The sequence below is a fragment of the Grus americana genome, chromosome 1 (genome assembly GCF_028858705.1).
Source record: "Grus americana isolate bGruAme1 chromosome 1, bGruAme1.mat, whole genome shotgun sequence".
Taxonomy (NCBI): domain Eukaryota; kingdom Metazoa; phylum Chordata; class Aves; order Gruiformes; family Gruidae; genus Grus; species Grus americana.
This window is the reverse complement of record NC_072852.1, coordinates 200,409,963-200,432,228: the sequence shown is the minus strand read 5'-3', so window position 1 is coordinate 200,432,228 and position 22,266 is coordinate 200,409,963. Positions and strand designations below refer to the sequence as shown.

Here is a 22,266-nt window from a genome sequence, read left to right as displayed (position 1 = left end):
CATGCAGAAGGTAAGAGTATCCAAGCGAGGGTGCTTCTATAGCTCTATCCTGTTGCATACAAGTATTGGTAAGTCTTCGCACCTGATCAGATTGCATGGCCTCAAAAAAAATTAGTTGTTTAAGAGATTTTAATTAGGCTGTTACAAGAGAAGTCGGACTTTTTTCAGCCCATTAATACAGTTTGCAGGCATTTTAATGGACTTGAGTGGTGCAGAAATCTTGGCTAAGACTGGAATGAGCAGTGCTTAATGTAGTGTTGGTTTTGTCATCTGCAGCCTTTTCTTTTAATGGTTATTTAACCTGTCAGTCTTATTTTCATATTCCTGACTGCAGGTATCCTAAGAATATCTGCACAAAGCATTCTTATTTCTATTGTCTTTATTTCCTTTCTCTCCCTTTTCCTGCACCTGTGTTACTCTGCTTTCTTTCAGTGCAATAAGCAGGAGCAAACAATAATATTCACAGTTTTAATTGAGCCATAGTGTAGCCGCCAAAGTTTGCAATAAAGATGCTAAACAAAAATTCTTTTAATCAAAGTACTTCATCTCGTCTGATTTCCTGTGTCTCTTTTTTTAATGTCTCCTAATTAAGAACTTTCAAAAATCTGGCAGGAATTTTCTGACATAGATACTGTGGTGCTACTGTGTTTAGTCCTTCAGACTTCTACAGTGGTATAGTCGTGTTAATCTTCGATGCTTTGAATCTGGGTAATTACATCATAAGCAAAACAGGATAAAGGCTTGCTTTATCACCTGTCTGCAGTAGTCTTTACTGATCTCTGCAGCCAATTCTATGCCTAACCGTAAAGGGAGTCAAGGAGAAGTAAGCTCTTGCTATTTCAGCAAGAATGTATCTGAATTTGAGGTTCATGCCCAGCTGCCAGCGGGGTGGGGGGGGGATCATCTTAAATAATGGTAATGTGGAATGAGAAGCCAAGGTCATGCTGTCTTGCTGTCCTGCATGAGTGCAAAGCAAAGGCTATGATTTGGCTGTAATGTGATGGTAGATACATATTTTGAGTTATTCTTTAGGCAATCAGGTGCAGGCTGGCTTGCATTGAGCCTTTTAAAGGGGCAAAGGAGTGGAACAGAGAAGCCAAGGAAAGATTTGAAGAAATGACTGAAGATAAAATTATGCTGTGTTCAGTTGTTGGTAAGTTACCAAAAATGTATTAATTTATATTTAAATATTATGAAATTAACTTGTGTAGAAACATGCACTTTCATATTTTAAATAGTATTTATTTGAAATGCTTATGTTCATACTTGCAACAGGTAGCCTGGAGTAAGAATATCTAAACATGAACTAATTGGAGGAGACATAATAGATATAACTTCTGACAAAAGCTCTGTCTATGTCTTCTCTTACAGACCACACCAGCATTAAGTGATATAAATATACTGGTTTATTAAGATGGGCTTGTTTCCAAAAGTGCTAGCTATCCTTGACTCTTTCTGATTTTATTAGTAACTGGGAGTGTGATCGCTGCTGCTCTAAAAAATTTGGAAAAAAAAAAAAAGGAATTTCAGATAAGACATATATGCCTTAGTAGGATTTTTCTCAATACCATTTGTTGTTAATACACAGCTGGTTATTTTTCAACACCAGTGGAATGGTGGTTTGAAACTCATTTAAGAAATGAAATGTAGCAGTTGGTTTCTTCGTACAAAAATACTTTGTAATTGTGGGTGTATTTTAAGTTAATTTTACAGATACGTGCAAAGCTAAGCCTCTATATATTATTGATGTTCAGAATCAATTATTTTATAAATCAAACACATTTTTACAAAATTTTGCCTCTTAGTACCATTTGCCATGTCTCCAAAACCATAAATAGTCTTTATACTGTCACTGATTGGCACTAATTATGTTTATATTATTTATTCACAGAAATTTTAGATAATAACATCTTATCTATTGAACTCTTTGACTCGTCTGCTGTTCATGGAAGAAGCTTTAGTATTAACTACCAGCTAGTTAAAGAAGACCTAGCATCCTACATACCTGGGTAAATACACTGTGCATAACTTAAAGTATTTAGAAATACTGAGTTTGTGTAACAAAATTACTGGCTTTAGTATATCACTTCCAGTAGCTGGAATTTACCACAGTTGTGATAAATTCATTACAAATCATTCATCGACAGCCATAAGTTACGAAGTGTAACTGCAGTTTGACATAGCTGAATTCTCAAACTAAATCTTCACTAACATAATTTATTGAAATGGATTCCAAAGTTGGAGGTTAAATGCTTGCATTATACTTGTAATGTGCTTGAGTGCCGGATCTTCCCAAACTCGTTATCATTAAGGTTTCCACTCCCTTGTTGTAAAAAAAGAAATAACTGCTTTTGTGTGATTAACCTGCACCTAAGGTAAGTCATCTCTTTGGAAGGTCCATTATTGGAAAACAAATGCTCAGATAACCAGGTGTGACAGTGACAGAAGAGTTGGGAGGCCTCCTGGGGGAGATGAGGCTGATAAGGAGATAACACTGCTGCATTTAGTTTGTTGGATAATCTGTGGGCTGTATTCATGAAAATCAATAATTATTCTTTTGTTAATAGTTTTTGAATACTGATGAAAATAAAAACATTGTTAAATAGAAAGTTTTAATTCCAAAAGACACTTCCTGAATTTGCATTTTTCAGGAGGAAGCAAATAAGTGGACTTTTATCTCTTAGCTCAGAAATATAACTAAACCCTAGTAACACTTTTCTTGTACTAGGCTGAGGTACTCAATGACTTCTTTGCCTCAGTCTTCACTGGCAAATGCTTGAGCCACACTGCCCAGGTCACAGAAGGCAGGGACTGGGAGAATGCAGAACTGCCCACTGTAGGAGAAGATCAGGTTCGAGAATATCTAAGGAACCTGAAGGTGCGCAAGTCCATGGGACCTGATGAGTTGCATCCGCGGGTCTTGAGGGAACTGGCGGATGAAGTGGCCAGGCCGCTCGCCATCATATTTGAGAAGTCCTGGCAGTCTGGCAAAGTCCCTGCCGACTGGAAGAGGGGGAACATAACCCCCATTTTTAAGAAGGGTAAAAAGGAAGACCCAGGGAACTACAGGCCGGTCAGTCTCACCTCCGTGCCTGGCAAGATAATGGAGCAGACCCTCGTGGAGACTATGCTCAGGCACATGGAAGACAAGGAGGTGATTGGTGACAGCCAACAGGGCTTCACTAAGGGCGAATCATGCCTGACAGACTTGGTGGCCTTCTATGATGGGGTTACAGCGTTGGTGGATAAGGGAAGGGCAATTGATGTCATCTACCTGGACTTATGCAAGGCATTTGACACTGTCCCACATGGCATCCTTGTCTCTAAATTGGAGAGACATGGATTGCATGGATAGACCACTCCGTGGATAAGGAATTGGCTGGATGGTCGCACTCAAAGAGTTGTGGTCAACAGCTCAATGTCCAAGTGGAGAACAGTGATGAGTGGCGTTCCTCAAGGGTCGGTACTGGGACCGGCACTGTTCAACATCTTTGTTGGCAACAGGGACAATGGGATCGAGTACACCCTCAGCAAGTTTGCCGACGACACCAAGCTGTGTCGTGTGATCGACATGCTGGAGGGAAGGGATGCCACCCAGAGGGACCTTGACAGGCTGGAGAGGTGGGCCTGTGCAAACCACATGAAGTTCAACAAGGCCAAGTGCAAGGTCCTGCACGTGGGTCGGCGCAATCCCAAGCACAACTACAGGCTGGGCAAGGAATGGATTGAAAGCAGCCCTGAGGAGAAGGACTTGGGGGTATTGATTGATGAGAAGCTCAACATGAGCCTGCAGTGTGCGCTCGCAGTCCAGAAAGCCAGCCGTGTCCTGGGCTGCATCAAAAGAGGTGTGACCAGCAGGTTGAGGGAGGTGATCCTGCCCCTCTACTCTGCTCTCGTGAGACCCCACCTGGAGTACTGCGTCCAGCTCTGGGGGCCCCAGTACAGGAGAGACATGGAGCTGTTGGAGAGAGTCCAGAGGAGGGCCACGAAGCTGATCAGAGGGCTGGAGCACCTCTCCTGTGAGGACAGGCTGAGAGAGTTGGGCTTGTTCAGCCTGGAGAAAAGGCGGCTCCAGGGAGATCTAATTGCAGCTTACCAGTTTCTGAAGGAGGCCTACAGGAAAAGTGGTGAGGGACTGTTTATCAGGGAGTGTAGTGACAGGACAAGGGGTAATGGGTTTAAGCTGAAGGAAGGTCGATTTAGATTAGATGTTAGAAAGAAATTCTTCCCTGTGAGGGTGGTGAGGTACTGGAACAGGTTGCCCAGCGAGGTTGTGGAGGCCCCATCCCTGGAAGTGTTCAAGGCCAGGTCGGATGGGGCTTTGGGCAACATGGTCTAGTGGAGGGTGTCCCTGCCCATGGCAGGGGGGTTGGAACTAGATGATCTTTGAGGTCCCTTCCAACCCAAACCATTCTATGATTCTATACTAGTCACAATTTTTAATAAGATTTTTGGAAACTTAAGCAGCTTTATTTAAACCTGAACAGCCAAATTGTTTTGTCAGTGTCAGTAGGATAATTTGTTGTGTTGCAGCTATACTTAGATGCCTGTTTGTGGCCTGCAAACAAGTGAATGCTACTGTAATATAAGTTGCTGTGTAACACTGATAACATTACTAATGTGGATTTTTTGTTTGCTCACTCACTCCCCCTTCTATAGCTGGACTGGGAAGAAAATAGAAGAAACAGGAGTAAGAAAACTCATGGGTCAAAATAGAGACAGGAAAATTGCTTATCAAGTACTGTCATGGGCAAAACAGACTTAATTTAACTTAATTACTAATTATCATAAACTTTTAATTACTGATTCAGACATTGGAACAGAAAGACGTTTATAGCACCTATCCTTCCCTTTCCCAGGCTCAGCTTCACTCCAAGCACGGCTCCTCCCCCTCCTACACTCTGGTTACACTCAGCCCCTTCAGAGGAGCAGTGAGCAGTGCAGGGGATTGAGATCAGGGGACAGCAATTTCTCCCTGCTGCTTCTTTCTTCTTGCTCTTTTCTTCCTGTGCTCCAGTGTGCCCCCACCAAAGGCCTCAGTCCCTTCAGGAGCATGCCTCTTGCCCCACAAAATACCTTCTGCTCTTCTGACTTCAGTGTTCCCTATGTTACTTCTCTTCTGTTGCCTCCTCTCTCTCCCTGGCGTTTTCTGCCCCTCATTAAATTAGAGGTGCCACCAGCTTCACTGAGGGGCTCGGCCATGTCCTGTGGAGGCTCTGTTGCAGAGATGTCTGAAACAAGCTCTGTCAACTATCAGGAAGCACCTGGCCTCTTCTCTGAGAGATCATCCCTGCAGCCCCTTGCCCCAGCTACCAGCACCTTGCCATTTACACCCAGTGCACCATGTATTTTAGTTGAAATGATGTTTCCATTTGAGCGAGGGGCAAGGGGGGTGTTTTATGGGGGCTTTGGGGGGTTTTGGCTTGCTTTGATCTCCAGTGCGCATAGGTCTCTAGTGTTCCAGAGCTCATTTGTCATCCTTTCTCACTGAAATTCACATTTGTGCAGATGGATGTCTGCAAAAAGGTAAGAGGCTGGTGAATAGTTTAACCCTACTTTAGGTCATTTGGAATCACATTTGGGATATGATTACTCTTCCATGTTTAATGCTGTTGAGGGATACCCGGGCCATCTCTAAACTAGTATAAAACACTATAAGCAGGAGAGCACAGTGCTCTGTTGAAGCTGACTTGCTGACAAGCAAACCTCAGTAATCTTACTCTTGTGTTGGGATAGGAAGTAGTCCATACAGAATTCCAGGAAGAAACCTTGGAGTCTGAAGTTCATTCGAAATTGATTGGGTTTTTTGATGGATTTGCAATTTGTATCAGAAATAGTGTGGCCATCAGGACTAGGGAAGTGATTGTCCCTTTGTACTCAGCACTGGTGAGGCCGCACCTCAAGTACTGTGTTCGGTTTTCAGCCCCTCACTGCAAGAAGGACATTGAGATGCTGGAGCATGACCAAAGAAGAGCAACAAAGCTGGTGAAGGGTCTAGAGCACGTGTTTTAGGAGGAGTGGCTGAGGAAACTGGGGTTGTTTCTTCTGTAGAAAAGGAGGCTGAAGGGAGACTTTATTGCTCTCTACAACTACCTGAAAGGATGTTGTAGTGAGGTGGATGTTGGTCTCCTCCCAAGTAACAACTGATTGGACAAGAGGAAATGGGCTAAAGTTGCACCAGGGGAGGATTAGGATGTTAGGAAAAATTTCTTCACCAAAAGGGTTGTCAAGCACTGGACCAGGGTGCCCAGGGAAGGGGTTGAGTCACCATCCCTGGAGGTATTTAGATGTGGTGCTTAGAGACATGGTTTAGTGCTTGGACTGGCAGTGTTAGGTTAATGGTTGGACTTGATGATTTTAAAGGTCTTTTCCAACCAAAACAATTTTATGATTCTGTGATAATGCTACACTGAAATTACTGGAGATAGGGTTGTAAGACATGTAACATGTATTTCACTTGAGAGACCTCTCCGTGGCAGATTGCCTCTGTCCATTTCATAGTTTAGACTAGTTGTACACAAGTTAAGCATATTTATGATCTATGGTGTTCATTTCTTTCCTGGTTCTGCAAGTTGTTTTACCCAGCAGTTTCCAAATACCTGCATCAGGAAGGTATGCATAAATAATTGTGTAGCAGTACGTAGTGGATGATTCAATACTTAAACACTACAGAATTTTCTCTCTGACAGAGCAGTTTGTTTCCTTCCCGTGAAGGAAAAGACAGGTGGTAGATCTCTGAAAACAGGAGTGAGTTTCTTCCTGGAGGTCCAGAAATGGCCAGCAGTGAAACTCGGGCTTGCTGTCTCCTTTAGTGAGAGGTGTTTGCAAGAAATGAGTTCTTTTGCGTTAACAGATGTTTTTTCCAGCTGCAATCTCTTGCATTTCTAGTTGGCACAATTTATGCAGGCATGTACTAAGCTGGGCTGTGGCTCAAAATACATACCAGTCAACTCTTGATTGCTGTTGGGCTTAATTCTATTCAGTTCATACAATTTAAACAAGTTTTTATCAAGCTATTACCATGCCCGAACTTCATTTAGTACTGTACTTAGGAAAGTGCTAGCACCGGTTGTGTTCTATTTGTATCATCAGGGAATGCTAGAAAGGTAAATGTTTCACTAATGTTAATATTGTTTACTTCTGAAAGGAATATTTACACATCATAGAAGTTGAATGTTGAGCTTTCACTCAGAGGCAACATTGCTTTCCAGAAGCATGATATTAGTAATTGGAATTCTTTTAAGCCAGACACAAACATTAATGTTCAGCAGCCCATTTGTGTCAGGCTTGCTTTTCTGTTGGCAGCCTGTTTTGCGTAGTGCTTTCATCTGACAGTAGAATGTGCAAGGATGCCTTCTGAAGGAGAATAAAAGTTACTATCACAAGTGTTTCAGAAGTAACATTTAGAAATGTTTTTGTCTTTTGTTGGGATTTTTTTTTCTACTTTTCTAAATTGGTATTTATTCACTTTTCATGTTGAATGATTCCTGTCATGTCGAAGTGTGATTATTGAGCTCTTTTTTCACTTTGCTTAAAATGTGTTTAAACTTTGCATTCTAATTATTTTATGCTCTTTACAGGTACACTGAAAGAACTGCTGTATGGCCCGATGAAATATGGGATGTTCCTCTAGAAGAAATTCCTGAAACCTTGGAAGCTTTAAATCCTATAGACATGGAACCTGTGGATGAAAGAGATTTCAGATCACTTTCTAAGAAAGAGCTACAAGTGAGAATTAGTCATGTTGTGTCTCCTAGTAAAATTTTTATACAATGGCTGTCATCAGAAAGCATACTGAAAAGGTATTAAAATTCAAAGAACTTTTCTCAAATTAAGGCATTCTTATTGCAAACTGGTGAAGTATAGTTAGAAGAAACTCTGATTAGGGTTGCATTTGCCACTGGGTACTCTTTTGAATGCTATTGAGTTACCTTGCTTTGTTGAGGAAAGTATAGGAACAGAAGACAGATTGGCACTGTGTTGTGGTTTATTACATATTTGTGATTCCAAATTAAGTACCTGCTCTAACTCCCATTTCAGATCAGTTTTAATGTAGTAGGTATTGGGGCCTGATAAATGCAACACTATCCAGAAAGATCAAATATTTCTGTTCTTTCTTTTCTCCTCCCCATTCCTTCATTAGAAATCTTGTTAGTAATACCAGTATCCTAAGTTACAGAAGTTCAAGCAAGTTATTTCTTTCAACATGATTCTAATGCGCTGTTAGAAAAGCTCGAAGGCAATTTCTAGACATAGTGTATCAACTTTCCTTTGGTAGATATTTAGGTAACATGTAGGTAATAGTGGCTACTGTTTGAAGATAGTTAAATAGAAATGTCATTGCTTAGTGCAAGTTGCTTATTTTCTGCCCCTTCTCCTTTCATCTTTTTACTTTCTTGTCTATAGCTACCTAGAGTCCCATTGAATTAGTCATGACACTAAACGACTCAAGTTGTCGAGAGAAAATAGTGCATCTTTCCAATAGTGCTATACAGAACGGTTGGCATCACTCAGGTTAACCCCATTGTTTAAGAAAACATGATCATTTTACAGGATTTTAATCAGATTGCATGCGTTTTGAAGCTCCATTTCATCTATGTCTCACATGTCATGAAGAAAAACTACAGTACTACATGTCTGTTGAACAGTTACTAAAACTTTACTGTGTGCTAGTTAAGCAGTGATTGACTAAATAAGCCCTTTATTCACTGGATAAAATTTTACCACTGGAAAAGTGTTTATTTGAATGTTAGTTTACAGGAGAAGATGGCTACTATCTACAAAGAATCCCAGCCACAGCATGTGACGTGGGAAGGTAGTATGCACTGCGCTGTTTACATACGTGATTTGAAACAGTGGCAAAGAGGACAAATAAGCAGGATTGTCTCTGAAACAAGCGCAGAGGTAAACCTCTTATCATTACAGGGTTCATACTTGTATTTCTTAAGTTTTTAAGCATTCATTGATTAAAATAATGTAAAATATTTGCTTCTTACTTTTGTGTTAATATTTTCTCATACAACCTTTGCTTTTGTCCAGGGTTTAAGTTACATTGTACATCGCTGCAAATAAGATTACTGTCTCATCAAAGCTCAGATGCTTTTATCAGGGAACCTGGTAGCTGAGGAAGGCTCATTAGGTTGACTTTGTGTATGTTTACACAACACTTCGCAACATAGCACAAATTTCCAAGCTGTAGCCTAAACAATTTAGTTTAGATTCCAGAAGCTGTGTGAACCTGAGGGTCATGTTAATTCAAACTTAATGATCCTTGCTGAAAGATGGAGCCAGTTGAACTGAGTGCAACACCACAGGAACACACGTAGTCATGCTGTTGCTTGAACCCTAAACTGATGGTGATGCACTGTGCCATGTAGGTGTAACATTTTCCACAGTAACTTCTCACACAGTGCTGCTTTAAATGTGCATTTTGTTGCACTCATTTGAAAAGAACGAGGAGCTTCAGAAGAGGCATTTTGTGAATAGATAACTACTTGCCTTAAAAGTAAGAGTGGCTTTTTAATCCAGGACTGAATTACCATTGATTCTCTCCACCATCATCAGGTTATGAATCATAATATCATAGAATGGTTTGAGTTGGAAGGGACCTTAAAGGTCATCTAGTTCCAACCCCCCTGCCATGGGCAGGGACACCCCTCACTAGAAGCAGAAGTGGGACTTTGTATACTTCTGGTTTGCATCATCTGCTTTCTAAGGCTAAGAGCCCTTGAACAGCTATTTAACCACGTCAGAATAAGAAGCAAGGGGTGAAGGGGAGCTATTTCAGCTTTTATAGATTTACAAATTTAAGTGCACCAACATAACTGAAAAAGGGGAAAAGAAATTGTCTTATTCAAGTATCAGCCTTTGTAAAGTTGTTTGACCCCTCCTTTGAGCACATTTGTGTGTTTTGTCCTCTCGGTATGCTGTGGTAGTCATCTGTGTTGTGTGACAGAGACACACATGTAGTGACTTCAGTGCAAAGGCCATTTGTTGAATCCTGGTAATGTTTGTTTGAATTTTGTTTACCTATTCAGGAATGCTTTGAATTATCATTTGTTACAGACAATACTAAGAGAGGGTATTTTTTAATGTTTCATTGTGTTTCTTGTCTGTAACAGGTAATACTTTATGATTCTGGAGCTGAAAAAACAGTGGATATCAGCTGTCTAAGAAAACTTGAGGAGAACATGAAGATAATTAGGGCATTAGCAATAGAATGTTCCTTGACAGATATAAGGTAGCCTTTCCCTTATACCAAGTAGTAGTATTAGAAAACTAATAATGACATAACTTAATATTTTCCTGTGTTAGCACTGATTATCTGAGATTTGGATGTGGTTTGCTTTTTGAATAAAGAAGAAATAGGATGGTGCCTGTGATTTGTTTTATAAAGGGTTTTGTGGGTTTTTTTTCCCTAAGGGTTATGCTACATACCAGTAAAACAGAAACTGTGCTATAGAAAGAAAGAATATTTATAGGATGAATTATAAAATACTGCGCAGGCGATAGAGGTTTTTCTTATTTCACTGAATGCTTTTTTCCATGGCTCAGAATTTGAGATGAATCAAATGTCATGAAAATGTATAGGAGGTCTCTCTTTTCTAGACTGTAGAAAAGAGAGAGAACCGGGGTATTCCTCCATGTGTTTGTGTGCTGTCAATACTGTGAAGAAAAAATAACCACATTTGCAATACCCATCCCCTTAATGAATATAAAAAGCCTAATTTGCAGGTTAAGTGTGGATTTTCTTTGTTCTGTTAAGAATGGTGTCTCAATTCTGGAACTTGTGATCCTTCTCATACCAAATTTTTGGGGTTATATTTTTGAATTCTTCCTGTCATGTAGATCCAGAGATGAATACCCATTTCTTTTTATGGTTGACTGTGATGGAGATTGTCTTTTTTCCCTGACAGTTCAGGCAGTTTCAAAAAAAAAAAAAAATCTAAATTTCAGTAAAGGGAAGGGTTTGTGGTTAAGTTCAGAAGATGCCAACTTCTCTTGTACTAAAGGAGATTAAAATTTGTTCTATGTTAGACCAACAGGTGGAAGCACACAGTGGACAGCAACAGTGTGTGAATGTTTATCTTATTACCTAACCGGGGCACAAGTAAAAATAATCATACAGGTTTGTAATCAAAACTAGTGGTATTTGTAAAATTTCTGTCGGGTTGTCTGTTAATTTAATTTTTTTCTGAATATTTTCACTCTTCAAAATGTCCTAAGTGGAACTTGCTTAGGTTGTTCTTTGCTGTAGGGGAAAAGATACTTTTTTCTGCTTTACTTTTGTTATTCACTGGAGCATTGGAGCAGTTTGGCTACCCAGTGTGGTAAGAACACAGTCTTAGATATATTTAGTTACTGAAGAATAATATGTATGTCTTTGGGATCGCTGGATGCTGACAACTTTCATGGTCAGATGAGCAAGATGATCATGTTCTTGATGAGAATGATTTCAGCAGCTACTATATTAGTTTTCAAGCCTCAGAAACTGAAAGAACAAGTCCGATGCTGTACAAACATCATTAGTAATTGATATCTTCTACTGGTAAAACAAACAGAATTCTTATGAGGGTTTGATTTGTTTAGTGTCTGTTGGCAGCTGCCAGTGAGGTTTTACAGTGTGTCTGGAAATAAAAGCACTGATGAGCAAAGTTAGTTATGAGTGGATTTCAAGCTCCTGCTGGAGGAAAACAAGTATTTGGCAGTTCATTCTAATACAACAGCTAAAGGAAGAAGTAAGGTTTTATTCTGTTACTTTTTTTTACTGTCATGTTGAGAACACGTGGTAAAATGATAGGAACTGTGACATGGATTAAATAAATACTGTGTCTTCTGATGTGGGCATCAGTTGTTCAACGATGTCCGATTTGCAGTCAGTACCAGTAAAATAAAAAATATGCCTGTAGTTCAGAAGAAATGCATATTGTAATATGTTGTCCAGCTCTCTCATTTTTTTCCAGGAAAGTGATGTGGCTTGTGCATTGCCTGTGAAAATTCTTTGCAAAGATGAAACAGGACAATTGATGGATATTTCAGAACACCTTATTAAAAAGGGTTTGGCTTTTAGAAACAGAAGGTTTGGATACTTTTATATTTTTTTCAGACTCTCATATTCATATTGTGATAAGCTAATAAGTAAAACAAAAATTTGGATTATCCTTTATAGAATATGTAGCAACAGAACTCCATCTTTACTGAACTTATTTGAGTATAACATTATTAATTGTATCCATTGCATGTTTCAGTTGTCTAACTTGGTATTGAGATGTTTGACAGTATTTTAATAAGCATTTTCCATCTTTATGTGTTTGATTTTTTTACTTCTGTTATTTTATTCTTTTGCACTTTCCAAGTTCTTCATCAGTTAATATGTTGATATGATTTGATTGAATCTGCTAGAACTAATACAGCTGCTGTGGCTTGCTCAGTCTCCAAGGAACATCTTAAAGTACATTTAGAGCAAGAGAACACACGACTGGACGGTTGTAATTCCAAAACTGCATGCTCAAGAAACAGCGCTGCTCCAGAGGAAAACATCATCGTTTCTGAGAGTGAACAAAAATCATGCAAAACATCTAAGTCACTGCTTCATTCAGGAGTGGATGAAATATATAAATCCCCCGTTATACCTGAAGTTAAACATTTTCAAGCTGTAGTAAGTTCCATTGGACGTGACGGAACTATTTATATAATACCAAAATCATTTGGTAAGATTACATAGAAGAAAATACATTTATGTCTATGAAACTGATAGCTCTGGTATATCAGAATATACCAGATACGTGTTCTGTATCAGAACACAGTTCTAGAAGATTCCTGTTGGGGAGGATTGCTGTTGGGAGGTGATGAGGCCTTTGGCGTGGGGGGCAAGGGGTTGCGAGCCCGTGCACCCCTTTCTCTGCAGTGGTGGGGAGAGGTCCCGCGGCTTCCTGGCAGAGGAAACCCAAACCCCCAGGAGGTGGCACCCTATACTTAAACCATCAAAATCGGCTCTCCTGTCCACCTGCCCTCCCAAGAAATCAAAAAAACCCAAGCACTTGGACAGGCATGTTACTTGCCTCTCTTCTCTATGCAGTATTGGGTAAAGCAGCAAGTGCTTTATTTTATAGTGTTGAGATTGTGATACATTTTACTAATAATAATGAAGATACAGTCCTAAAGATGCTTGGAAGTTAGCCAGGTTCTCAAATATTACTGGATTTTTTTCCTTCAGTGTGAGCTCAGTACCCAGTTTCCTTTGGCTTTTTGTTTGTACTTTGATAGATTCAGTATCTCTTAATAGTTTCTGTTTGTACTGTTCAAAAGAAGTATATTTTCATCTAACAGATGCAGTGTCAGTCTTCAGTACCATGATAATACATTGTGCTGTAGAGAAATGTTTCCATATGAGAACACTAATTTATTTTTTTTACTCTACAAGTACATTTAACTATTCAATCATATCATAAAACTCTGAAATTCAAAGTACAGTAATCCCACTTGCTCAGGACTGTATTCTTGCAGATGTGGCTATAGACTGTACGCATAGCAGAAGAGGGTCTTCTGGGCACCAGTTTTGTGTTACTTCATGGTGTCCTACCACTGTCTCTGGGAATCTGTTGTCTTGTTCATGGAGAAGCTCTTATATTAGTGCTGCCAAGGTGTCAGTTGCAAAATTTATAGACCCATCTTCTCTGAGATTAGAATCCAGAGTTACTAATGGCTTCAAAATTGGAAATGCAGTTACCTTTTGTTTAAGTAGTAACTTGTTTGCATGTACTAGAAGTTGAACATACATACTCTATCAGTGTTGAAAAACATTTTTTGGAACAGCACATGTATTTGATGCTTATACATGTGTTCATCTGAATCTACTGGGTTTTAGTGATTAAAATAATTTGTGCTAATCTATAACAGACTATTTTGAATTTTTTTTTTATTCTCCCTCTAGAAGTTGAACTAAACAAGCTGATGGCTGAAATACAAAGTAAATTCCAATGCCTTGGTCTTCTGGAACCCTACTGCTGGAAAAAGGGAGAAGCTTGTGTTGTAAGAGGATCAGATACCATGTGGTATCGAGGTAAAGTTGTAGAACTCGGTGGTAGTACTCTCCAGGTAAGTTTGATTATATGTTTTGTGTGTGTGTGCATGAACATGTGCACATGTATGTAAAAAAAAAAAGGGGGGGGGGAGGGGTGGCAGAATAATCTAATCCTCTAAAATAAACTTATGATCACACCTTTTTTCATTCAGATGACCTGACTATCCAGATGCTCGTTCTGGTTGAAAGTGTGATAACTGTCCTGATTTTTACATTTATTTTAAAGATGAATTCTATCTGCCCATTTCAGTTGTTACAATTTTTTCCATAGTTTTCCTGGTGATGATAAATGTTCTTAAGTAAAAAGCTACTCTGTATGTAATCCCCTGTATGTAATCCCTTTTAGGTTTTTTTCTCTTTTTTTGTTGTTGTTATTGTATGTGGAATACTTTGAAAATACTTAGGGCGGGGGGAAGCTAAGTTTATCCCTACCCAAAAAGTAGTGGCTGTCTGGCTTGAATTCTTTCTGCTGCACAGGTATAGAGCTACTTTTTCTAATTAACAGTTAATCTTATCTAAACTCTTGAGTCTGCTCATGCTTTTTGAATGTAGATTTGCAAGTCTGGCGCTATCCTAGTTCACAAATTTTATATTTCTTTAAATTTTAAACTGGTGTAGGTTATTATGCAAAAGGTAGGATCTCTTGCAAGACAAGTTTAGAAACTGACCTTCTAATCTGTCGTACCAGTTTTTTAATCCTTTCCTTCATTTACACTTTGTCACATCACCTACTTATCAGCAAACCTTTTTTTTTTTTTTTTTCTTCCCTCCAGAAAAGTAAATGCTGTAAATGAATGCTTTCTCTTATTACACTTGACTTAAAAACCAGAAATTATTTCAGGAAAGTTTTTTTTTCATATAGGTACAGTACATAGACCATGGTTGCATAGAGCAGATTCCTCCGTGTCATCTGTATCCAACTACATTGTATTCTGATATTCCTCCGTATTGCATACCATGTCAGCTCTACAAGACAGTACCAGTGAGTAATGGTAAATGTGAAGACATTTTAGTAGGTAGTTACTCAATTTGATACACTCTTTAGTCATACAAAAGTTGAGAGTAGTTGCTGGTATTTTATCTTGCCTATGAGGATACCGAGAATAGCTGATGAGGATTGTTTAGCAAGGCAGCTTTTTATCACGAAACGCCAGATTGCTTTATGAAGTGACCATGCTTCAAAAGCAGCTGTCATTGGAATTAAATCTTTGTGAGACAGGATACAGCAGTAGTTGGCAGGATACTCTGAAGTGGTAGTTCATTTTGTAATAGCAACAACAAGAAGTAAGGCCTGGATTTCTTAATGCAAAATGGCCAGAAAATTGTAAATCTTAAAGTCCTGCAAAAGTATTTATATCATTCTGAACAAAGCTGTGTAGGAAGCAATCTGTTATGCTAAACTAATACAAGTGAATTGTTTTAGGGGGTTTTGTTAGTAAATAATTGATATGTAAATAACATCACCTATCTTCACATCTTATTGAAATTTGGTGCATTTAGTAAATGTGAATTACTGAAATCATGAACTTTTAAACTTATTTTGAAAGAAAACGTTTTCATTGCTGGAAGCAGTTCAACTGATAGATTGCAAAAAGCTTATAAGCCTGCAGGTTGGGAGCAAATGGATATTGCAGGGAATAAAAGAAGTATTTAAAGTATCCTGTGTTTCTGTTGTCTCTTAATTTTTTTCAGGTGTGATTCTGTATCTTTGGGTTATTCCTCGGGTAACTGTGCATACATACATTATTACGTATATAGTAAAGGTTGCACTTGACAAGCAGTATTTCTTTCTAAGCCACTTCGAGATCTGAAAATTGCTGGTCGGCTTTGTCACACATTAAGATTTAGTGTACCAAGTAGCAGATAATGTTTAAACAGTTGTAGACAAATCAAACGAATGATGCATGTTTTCAAATAAGTTTCTCAATGGTAGGCATATATTTTCATCGTATTATGTTAAGAATAGTAAAAGTATTACTTGTCGGCATCTTAATGTGAGAGAGTTTCTTGCTTTTCACCAAATAGATTGGAAATTTATGGCAGCAGGATGCAGTAGATTGCCTTCAAGAACTCCTTACAAATGAAGAGGTCGAAATACATGTTCAGGTAGCTTAATTTATTCATAGATGTGGAATGAAGCTTATGTTTTGTTCTCTTCTGGTTTTGGGGGTTTTTTTTGTTTTAATTTGCATGAAGAATAATAGGTGAAGGAGTATAGCAGTAAACGTATTTCTTAGACAAAACAAAATCCAAAGCTAAAATATTTCTCCTATGACTTTACCTTTATTATAGTTTTCAGGTCTTAAATGTGTCCTTTAGAGGTATTATTTTTTTTTTCCTGTTTGTATTCTGTGTTCCATTATGACAAGACACCTACCTACCAACAGTGTAAATTCTTCTAAATTGAATTTTATGTGATTAAAATTTGGCTTAATTAAGTATTGGCATGCTTAAATTAATGTATTAACAGTATAGGGAAACATATAATCTGTATTGTCTGAAAAAACTGCAGTTTCAGATAGTTTAATTTCTAGCGATAAATGGTGAAAGAGAAGGGTATGTTGTTGAGTGAGCAAACATGGGATAATGTTTTGGTGTTAGACTGAGTAGTGGGTGCTGCCATTCCAGAGGTATGTTCCTATTTGTGTCACAACTGATGTTAATAGCCACCCTTACTGGTTTTGTATCTTTGATGAATGAGTATGGTGCATGTAGTAATGACAGGTTTGAATTTCATATCAACTATTTCTGTCACGCTATTACTGTTACAATCTTATTTGGTCTTGTATAAGTAGGAATTACCAGATAATCCATGGGGCAAATTGTCCATCAACCTGTATTTTGGTGGAATGTCGCTTTCTTCCTTTATGGCATACCAGAAGTACTGTGTTACTGAAGATTGTCAGGACACACCAGAGCTGGTGAGATTATTTTTATTTTTAATGTGTGTCTTTTGCTGTTGTTATCCTCACATTAAAAAGATTACTCATTTGCTTGTTGTGACCTTTGATGATTTGTTATTTCTTTTTATATATCTGTACAGTTTTGTGATGTAAACAGCAGTAAGGCTAAGTACACAGCTCTGTAGCATAACAAGTGTACATATGATGTGTTGATAATATTTTATGGAATAGCAAACTGCCAAGAGTTTGTTCTTGGACCTGTTACTGAAAAGAGGTTCTTGTATTTCTATTTAGAGTCCAAGTAGGTTTTGTGTTCCTCTAAAAATTATAGGAGTAGAGTAAAATTTTTGTCACTTGAAGGGATTAGGTAATCATACAAATATATCCAAGGAAGGAGATATTCAAAAGTAAATTTCATCAAGTATTTCAACATAAACCTAGTGATTTCTAAGGCAGTTACCTAGGTTCTTCATTCCAAGTGTCTGGGATATTCATCTGGTGTTCTTCAGAGGACGACTGAAATTTTCACCAAACTTAATTATCTTAACACAAAAAAAATTAGATAAGTAATTTCTTTTCTCTTTTTTTTCCCCTTGAAATCTGAGGATCAGGTTTCTTGAAATTACTAAGGCTTTGTTGTTGCATTTGTCTCTTTAATTCTGTTTAAGCCTGCCAATGTATTTTTCCTTCCAACATGACTCTCTGCTTCAGAAAATAATTTTACAATACAGAGTATGCTGCTGTCACTGCTGATGTAAGTCTTGGCATGCATACCAGTGGACTTGTGATGCAGTTACAAAGGTCTCTCAGTGTATATTAGAACTGAGTAACCATGGAAAACCTAATTGTAAATCAGTCTCTTGTTGCATTTTCATAAAGTCGGCACATGACACACAACTTCCAGTAAACTAAATAAGGATCTCAAAATGAGATTTTACTCTTAAAACAAAAATGAAATTTGGAAAATAAAAATAAAGCTGTTTAAGAAGGTTGTAAGCAAGCAGCATTCAGAAGCCTGGAATGCTTTCAGCAAGGAATATAGCATTAAGCAGATCCATTCTAGGAATAAGTGGTTCAGAACAATTTATAAGAAAATGAGTATCGGAGGTATTCAGTTGTGGATGAGGAAAGGAGCTGGTTCCAGGAGCAGAACCCCCCTGGAATAGCATAAGTACGAAGTGTGCATCCCTGAGAGCACTGAAACATAATCAGCTCTGGGTTTAGCTGTAGAGGCTAAGCAAGCTGTCCTCACAAGCCAATTGGTACACTGCATTGACTGAAGTATACTATTATTATATAATGTATAGCCATTATATATTTTATCTTACACTTTTGTAACTGTATTTCATTGCTTCAAATCTGTGTTTTCAGGTAAGTAAACTGCTAAGGACTGTATTCTGTTTCTGTGAGTGTTGTAATTCTGCTGATAGTGATAATAAGCCGCTTATGCAGAGCCCACTACACCTGTGTTTTGCTGCAGAGTATATTACTGTCTTTGAGATACACTTCTGTTGAGCTGCACAAGTGAGTTTAGGAGCTGGTCTTCGTCACCATATGACAATCCTAGCTTAGTCATTAGCCAGAAAGTTCCCTACGAGGCTGTAGGATATTGGAGACTACACCAGAACCCCAGGCATGGTGAGCTTACAGCAGTGAATCTCATTCTATGTGTATGTGTACATAGAATCCTAGAATGGTTTCGGTTGGAAGGGACCTTAAAGACCATCTAGTTCCAACCCCCCTGCCATGGACAAGGACACCCTCCACTAGACCAGGTTGCCCAAAGCCCCATCCAACCTGGCCTTGAACACTTCCAGGGAGGGGGCATCCACAGCTTCTCTGGGCAACCTGTTCCAGTGCCTCACCACCCTTATAGAAAAACTCATCACTGAAAACTTGTTTTTATTTTATTTTTTTTTCCTGGAGGCTAGTTTTCTGTCAGACCAGGTCATCGAACTAACTTGATCTGGAGCTGCTTGATCACTGTTTCCAAATTAAGGATAGTGTCAAAGGCATGTCGAAAATGAAGTGGCACCTCCCTTTCTAGTGACAGTGTGCATTTACACCACAGTAAGGTAATGCTGTGCACTGTTAGCTTAGCTGGTTCCCACTATAAAATATAAGGAGGCGGCAGCCCCGCCTGTATTTTCTGGCAGTAGTATAGTATCTAGAGAATTCACATGGAATATAGGAAACATGGATTCACTTTTCTGCTTTGCCCAAGTTGATTTCGACCATATGGTTATAGTCTGGGGAAGGACCGCCTCTAAAAGCTCCTGTTGAAGCTGTTGCATTTATGCGAGATCATGGAATCCTAGAATGGTTTGGGTTGCAAGAGACCTTAAAGATGATGTAGTTCCAACCCCCCTGCCACGGGCAGGGACACCCTGCACTAGATCAAGTTGCCCAAAGCCCCATCCGACCTGGCCTTGACCACTTCCAGGGAGGGGGCATCCACAGCTTCTCCGGGCAACCTGTTCCAGTGCCTCGCCACCATCGTAGTGAAGAATTGCTTTTTAATATCTGATCTAAATCTATTCTCTTTCAGTTTAGAGCTGTTACCCCTTGTTCTATCACTGCACACCCTTGTAAACAGTCCCTCTCCAACTTTCCTGTAGGCCCCCTTCAGGTACTGGAAGGCTGCTTTAAGGTCTCCCTGGAGCCTTTTCTTCTTTAGGCTGGATACCCCCAACTCTCTCAGCCTGTCTTCATAGGAGGGGTGCTCCAGCCCTCTGATAATCTTTGTGGCCCTCCTCTGGACTCTCTCCAACAGCTCCATGTCTTTCTTGTACTGGGGAGTCCAGAGCTGGATGCAGTACTCCAGGTGGGGTCTCACAAGACAGGAGTAGAGGGGCAGAATCACCTCCCTCGACCTGCTGTGTCACACGTAATACACTGCACAGCAGCCTACCATTTATTTAGTTTGGATTAAATTCTTCACGCTGAAAAGAACTCTTGCATTGCTTTATTAAGTATACAGTATGGTGTGATGTGTAAATTATATATTTAAAATATGCAATTTCTGCTATGGCTTTACAGATGTAATGAATGTAAGCCATTTTTGGATTTTTTAAAAATAGGTACAAAGGCAGAAAGGATGGGGGACAACTATTTGAAATAGGTAACTCCTAAAGATGTCTTGGTAGAACATGTTTTTAGTATCAGTATTTACAGCTGGACAGCCTAAGTGTGGTAGATCTAGCAGTAACCAATCTACTGACAATAAGAAAAGACTGTTAATGTTAATAACAAAAATGTGAATGCCATTTTTCTTTCAAAGACGGGCACAAGAGCTGACTGAGATACCCAGCTGAGCTACGTACAGCGCTCAGCTGGGTATGAGCTGCAATTTAAGTTGAATCTTTAGAGCCAGGTGTAGTCAGGTGGCCTGGCACAATGTTCCTGATTGTTTTGCAGAAATCTGACCTGTAGTTTGTGTGTATCTATGATCTAGATCTTTACTAGTGTTTATCAAGTTAGATTTTAATTTTTGTTTAGTCTTAGGAGTATATACTTTCAATGGAAAAGCTGTTTTTTTCCTACTTAAGTCTGAGGAACATAATCGGTTTTTTGTACTGTATTCTATGTCAGATCATGCAGGGGGAAGAAAGGGTCAGAATTTATTGTTTTGTTTTGCAGTTATATATGCCTGGTTGCTTCCACTTTTGGTTTTGTTCTGGGCATAATGAAAACTGTTCATCAAGTAGATGTGCAAAAATAAAATGTATTTTAGAGAAATTGTATGTAATGTATCATATTAAATTATAAGAGAGAATAGGAGTTATATTCATGACCTATGATCCAGCTGAGCTACCTGCTATATATACATCCTTAAAAAGGCATAATTTAATGCACCAGAGATTATTTTGTCATGAGCAAATGAGTTAATGGCATGTAGAACTCAAACTGTAAAATACATGGTTCTAGAAGACAACACTGAAGCATGCTATCCTACTGACACAGTATGTATCTGTACTTTGCAAAATCTGTTAGGTTTTGAAGGAGTGATAATTCTGGTGTCTAAGGAGTTAAATTACCCTTTGCCTTTCTCTTATGGATAACTTGCTCTGGCAAACTGCAGTAACATTGGGCATGGCATTCAGGTTGACCTGTGCCAATTAATTGCTATTAGTTTTTCTTTCTAAATATTACCTCTCTTTAAAGGGTATTCCATATTCAATGCATTTTTGAATTAACAACAATCAAGTTAGAAAGTATGTTAGGACTACTTCAAAGATACATTCTTTATATTTTAAAAATGTAAATTAACTAGTTCTGTTCCGTTACCTTTTAGCTAAAGCTTTTTTAAAAACCTAGTAAGTATCGACAGGAAATGTTGATTAATATTTTTTTTCATAAAGGACACACTCCTTTGAGCCAGAAATCATACCAGAGCTACTAAATATTCATGCTTAACTGAAGTCTGTCTTGGTCTAGGAGCTACATGAAAGAGACGTTCCTGTTTTGCCTTCATACATGTTGCCACAGCTACCTATTCCAGGAGATACCTTTGCTGTCAGAGTTACCCATCTGGTGTCCCCTAAAGAGGTATGTTTTGTAAACATCTTGTAGATGTTGCAGACAGGAAATGTTGCAGTCCTATCGTGCTGGTGAAAAGGAAGTCACAGCTAACAATTTTAGATAATATAAAGTATTAGTAAGGTTGCAAAATGCTATGGAGTTATTGCTGCTGATGGTTGTGCAGTGCAACTATCTGAATGAACTCTTACTTGAAATACCCTCTTGGGTGGGGACAGAGAAATAAATACTGACCAATTTTAAGAATTACAGTACTGCAGTCTGGTACTTGTATAATAAGAAAATACATCATTGGATTTTAACTTGGTGGAACAATAATTATTTATCTCTTTATTCTCCAAAAATTAAATTACTGGAACATTGTATAGTAATGTGAACATTTTCTGGCTCTTACAGTTGTTTTTTACTGTCTTTGGTCAGTGATTGATCATTGATTTTTGTGTAAACCCACACAACTTCCCTCTAGTAGTCTCCCAGGCAAAAAGTGAATGTAATGTTCATTGATCAAATAAAAGATTCCTATGTGGACTTTGAATGTGGAATGATGACATAGGAGAACAGGAAGCAGTGAGAAGCTGATTGTGTTACAAAATCTAACATCATCTAAAAGTGGATTGATTTATATTGAAGTGCTGGTGTTCATTGTTTTGGAAAACCTGTAAACCAAATAAGAGGTTTTACTTAATTCACCTATGCGTGTTGTTTAAACTTTCATTTCCTTGACCTACAGCATTATACTGA

The 22,266-nt window shown here is 38.6% G+C and overlaps 1 protein-coding gene across 1 annotated transcript in view; it reads left to right on the top strand.

The window, feature by feature from the left end:
- The window catches only part of RNF17 (ring finger protein 17), a 55,006-nt gene that overhangs the window by 27,975 nt on the left and 4,765 nt on the right, over nt 1-22,266 (top strand). Inside the window, exons 21-33 of the mRNA XM_054824959.1 lie at nt 1,033-1,153; nt 1,892-2,009; nt 7,581-7,802; nt 8,754-8,904; nt 10,122-10,240; nt 11,038-11,128; nt 11,964-12,079; nt 12,403-12,710; nt 13,934-14,097; nt 14,946-15,065; nt 16,109-16,189; nt 16,879-17,004; nt 21,424-21,534. Of these exons, the coding sequence (XP_054680934.1) occupies nt 1,033-1,153; nt 1,892-2,009; nt 7,581-7,802; nt 8,754-8,904; nt 10,122-10,240; nt 11,038-11,128; nt 11,964-12,079; nt 12,403-12,710; nt 13,934-14,097; nt 14,946-15,065; nt 16,109-16,189; nt 16,879-17,004; nt 21,424-21,534 (1,848 nt within the window). The remainder of the gene's footprint in view (nt 1-1,032; nt 1,154-1,891; nt 2,010-7,580; nt 7,803-8,753; nt 8,905-10,121; nt 10,241-11,037; nt 11,129-11,963; nt 12,080-12,402; nt 12,711-13,933; nt 14,098-14,945; nt 15,066-16,108; nt 16,190-16,878; nt 17,005-21,423; nt 21,535-22,266) is intronic.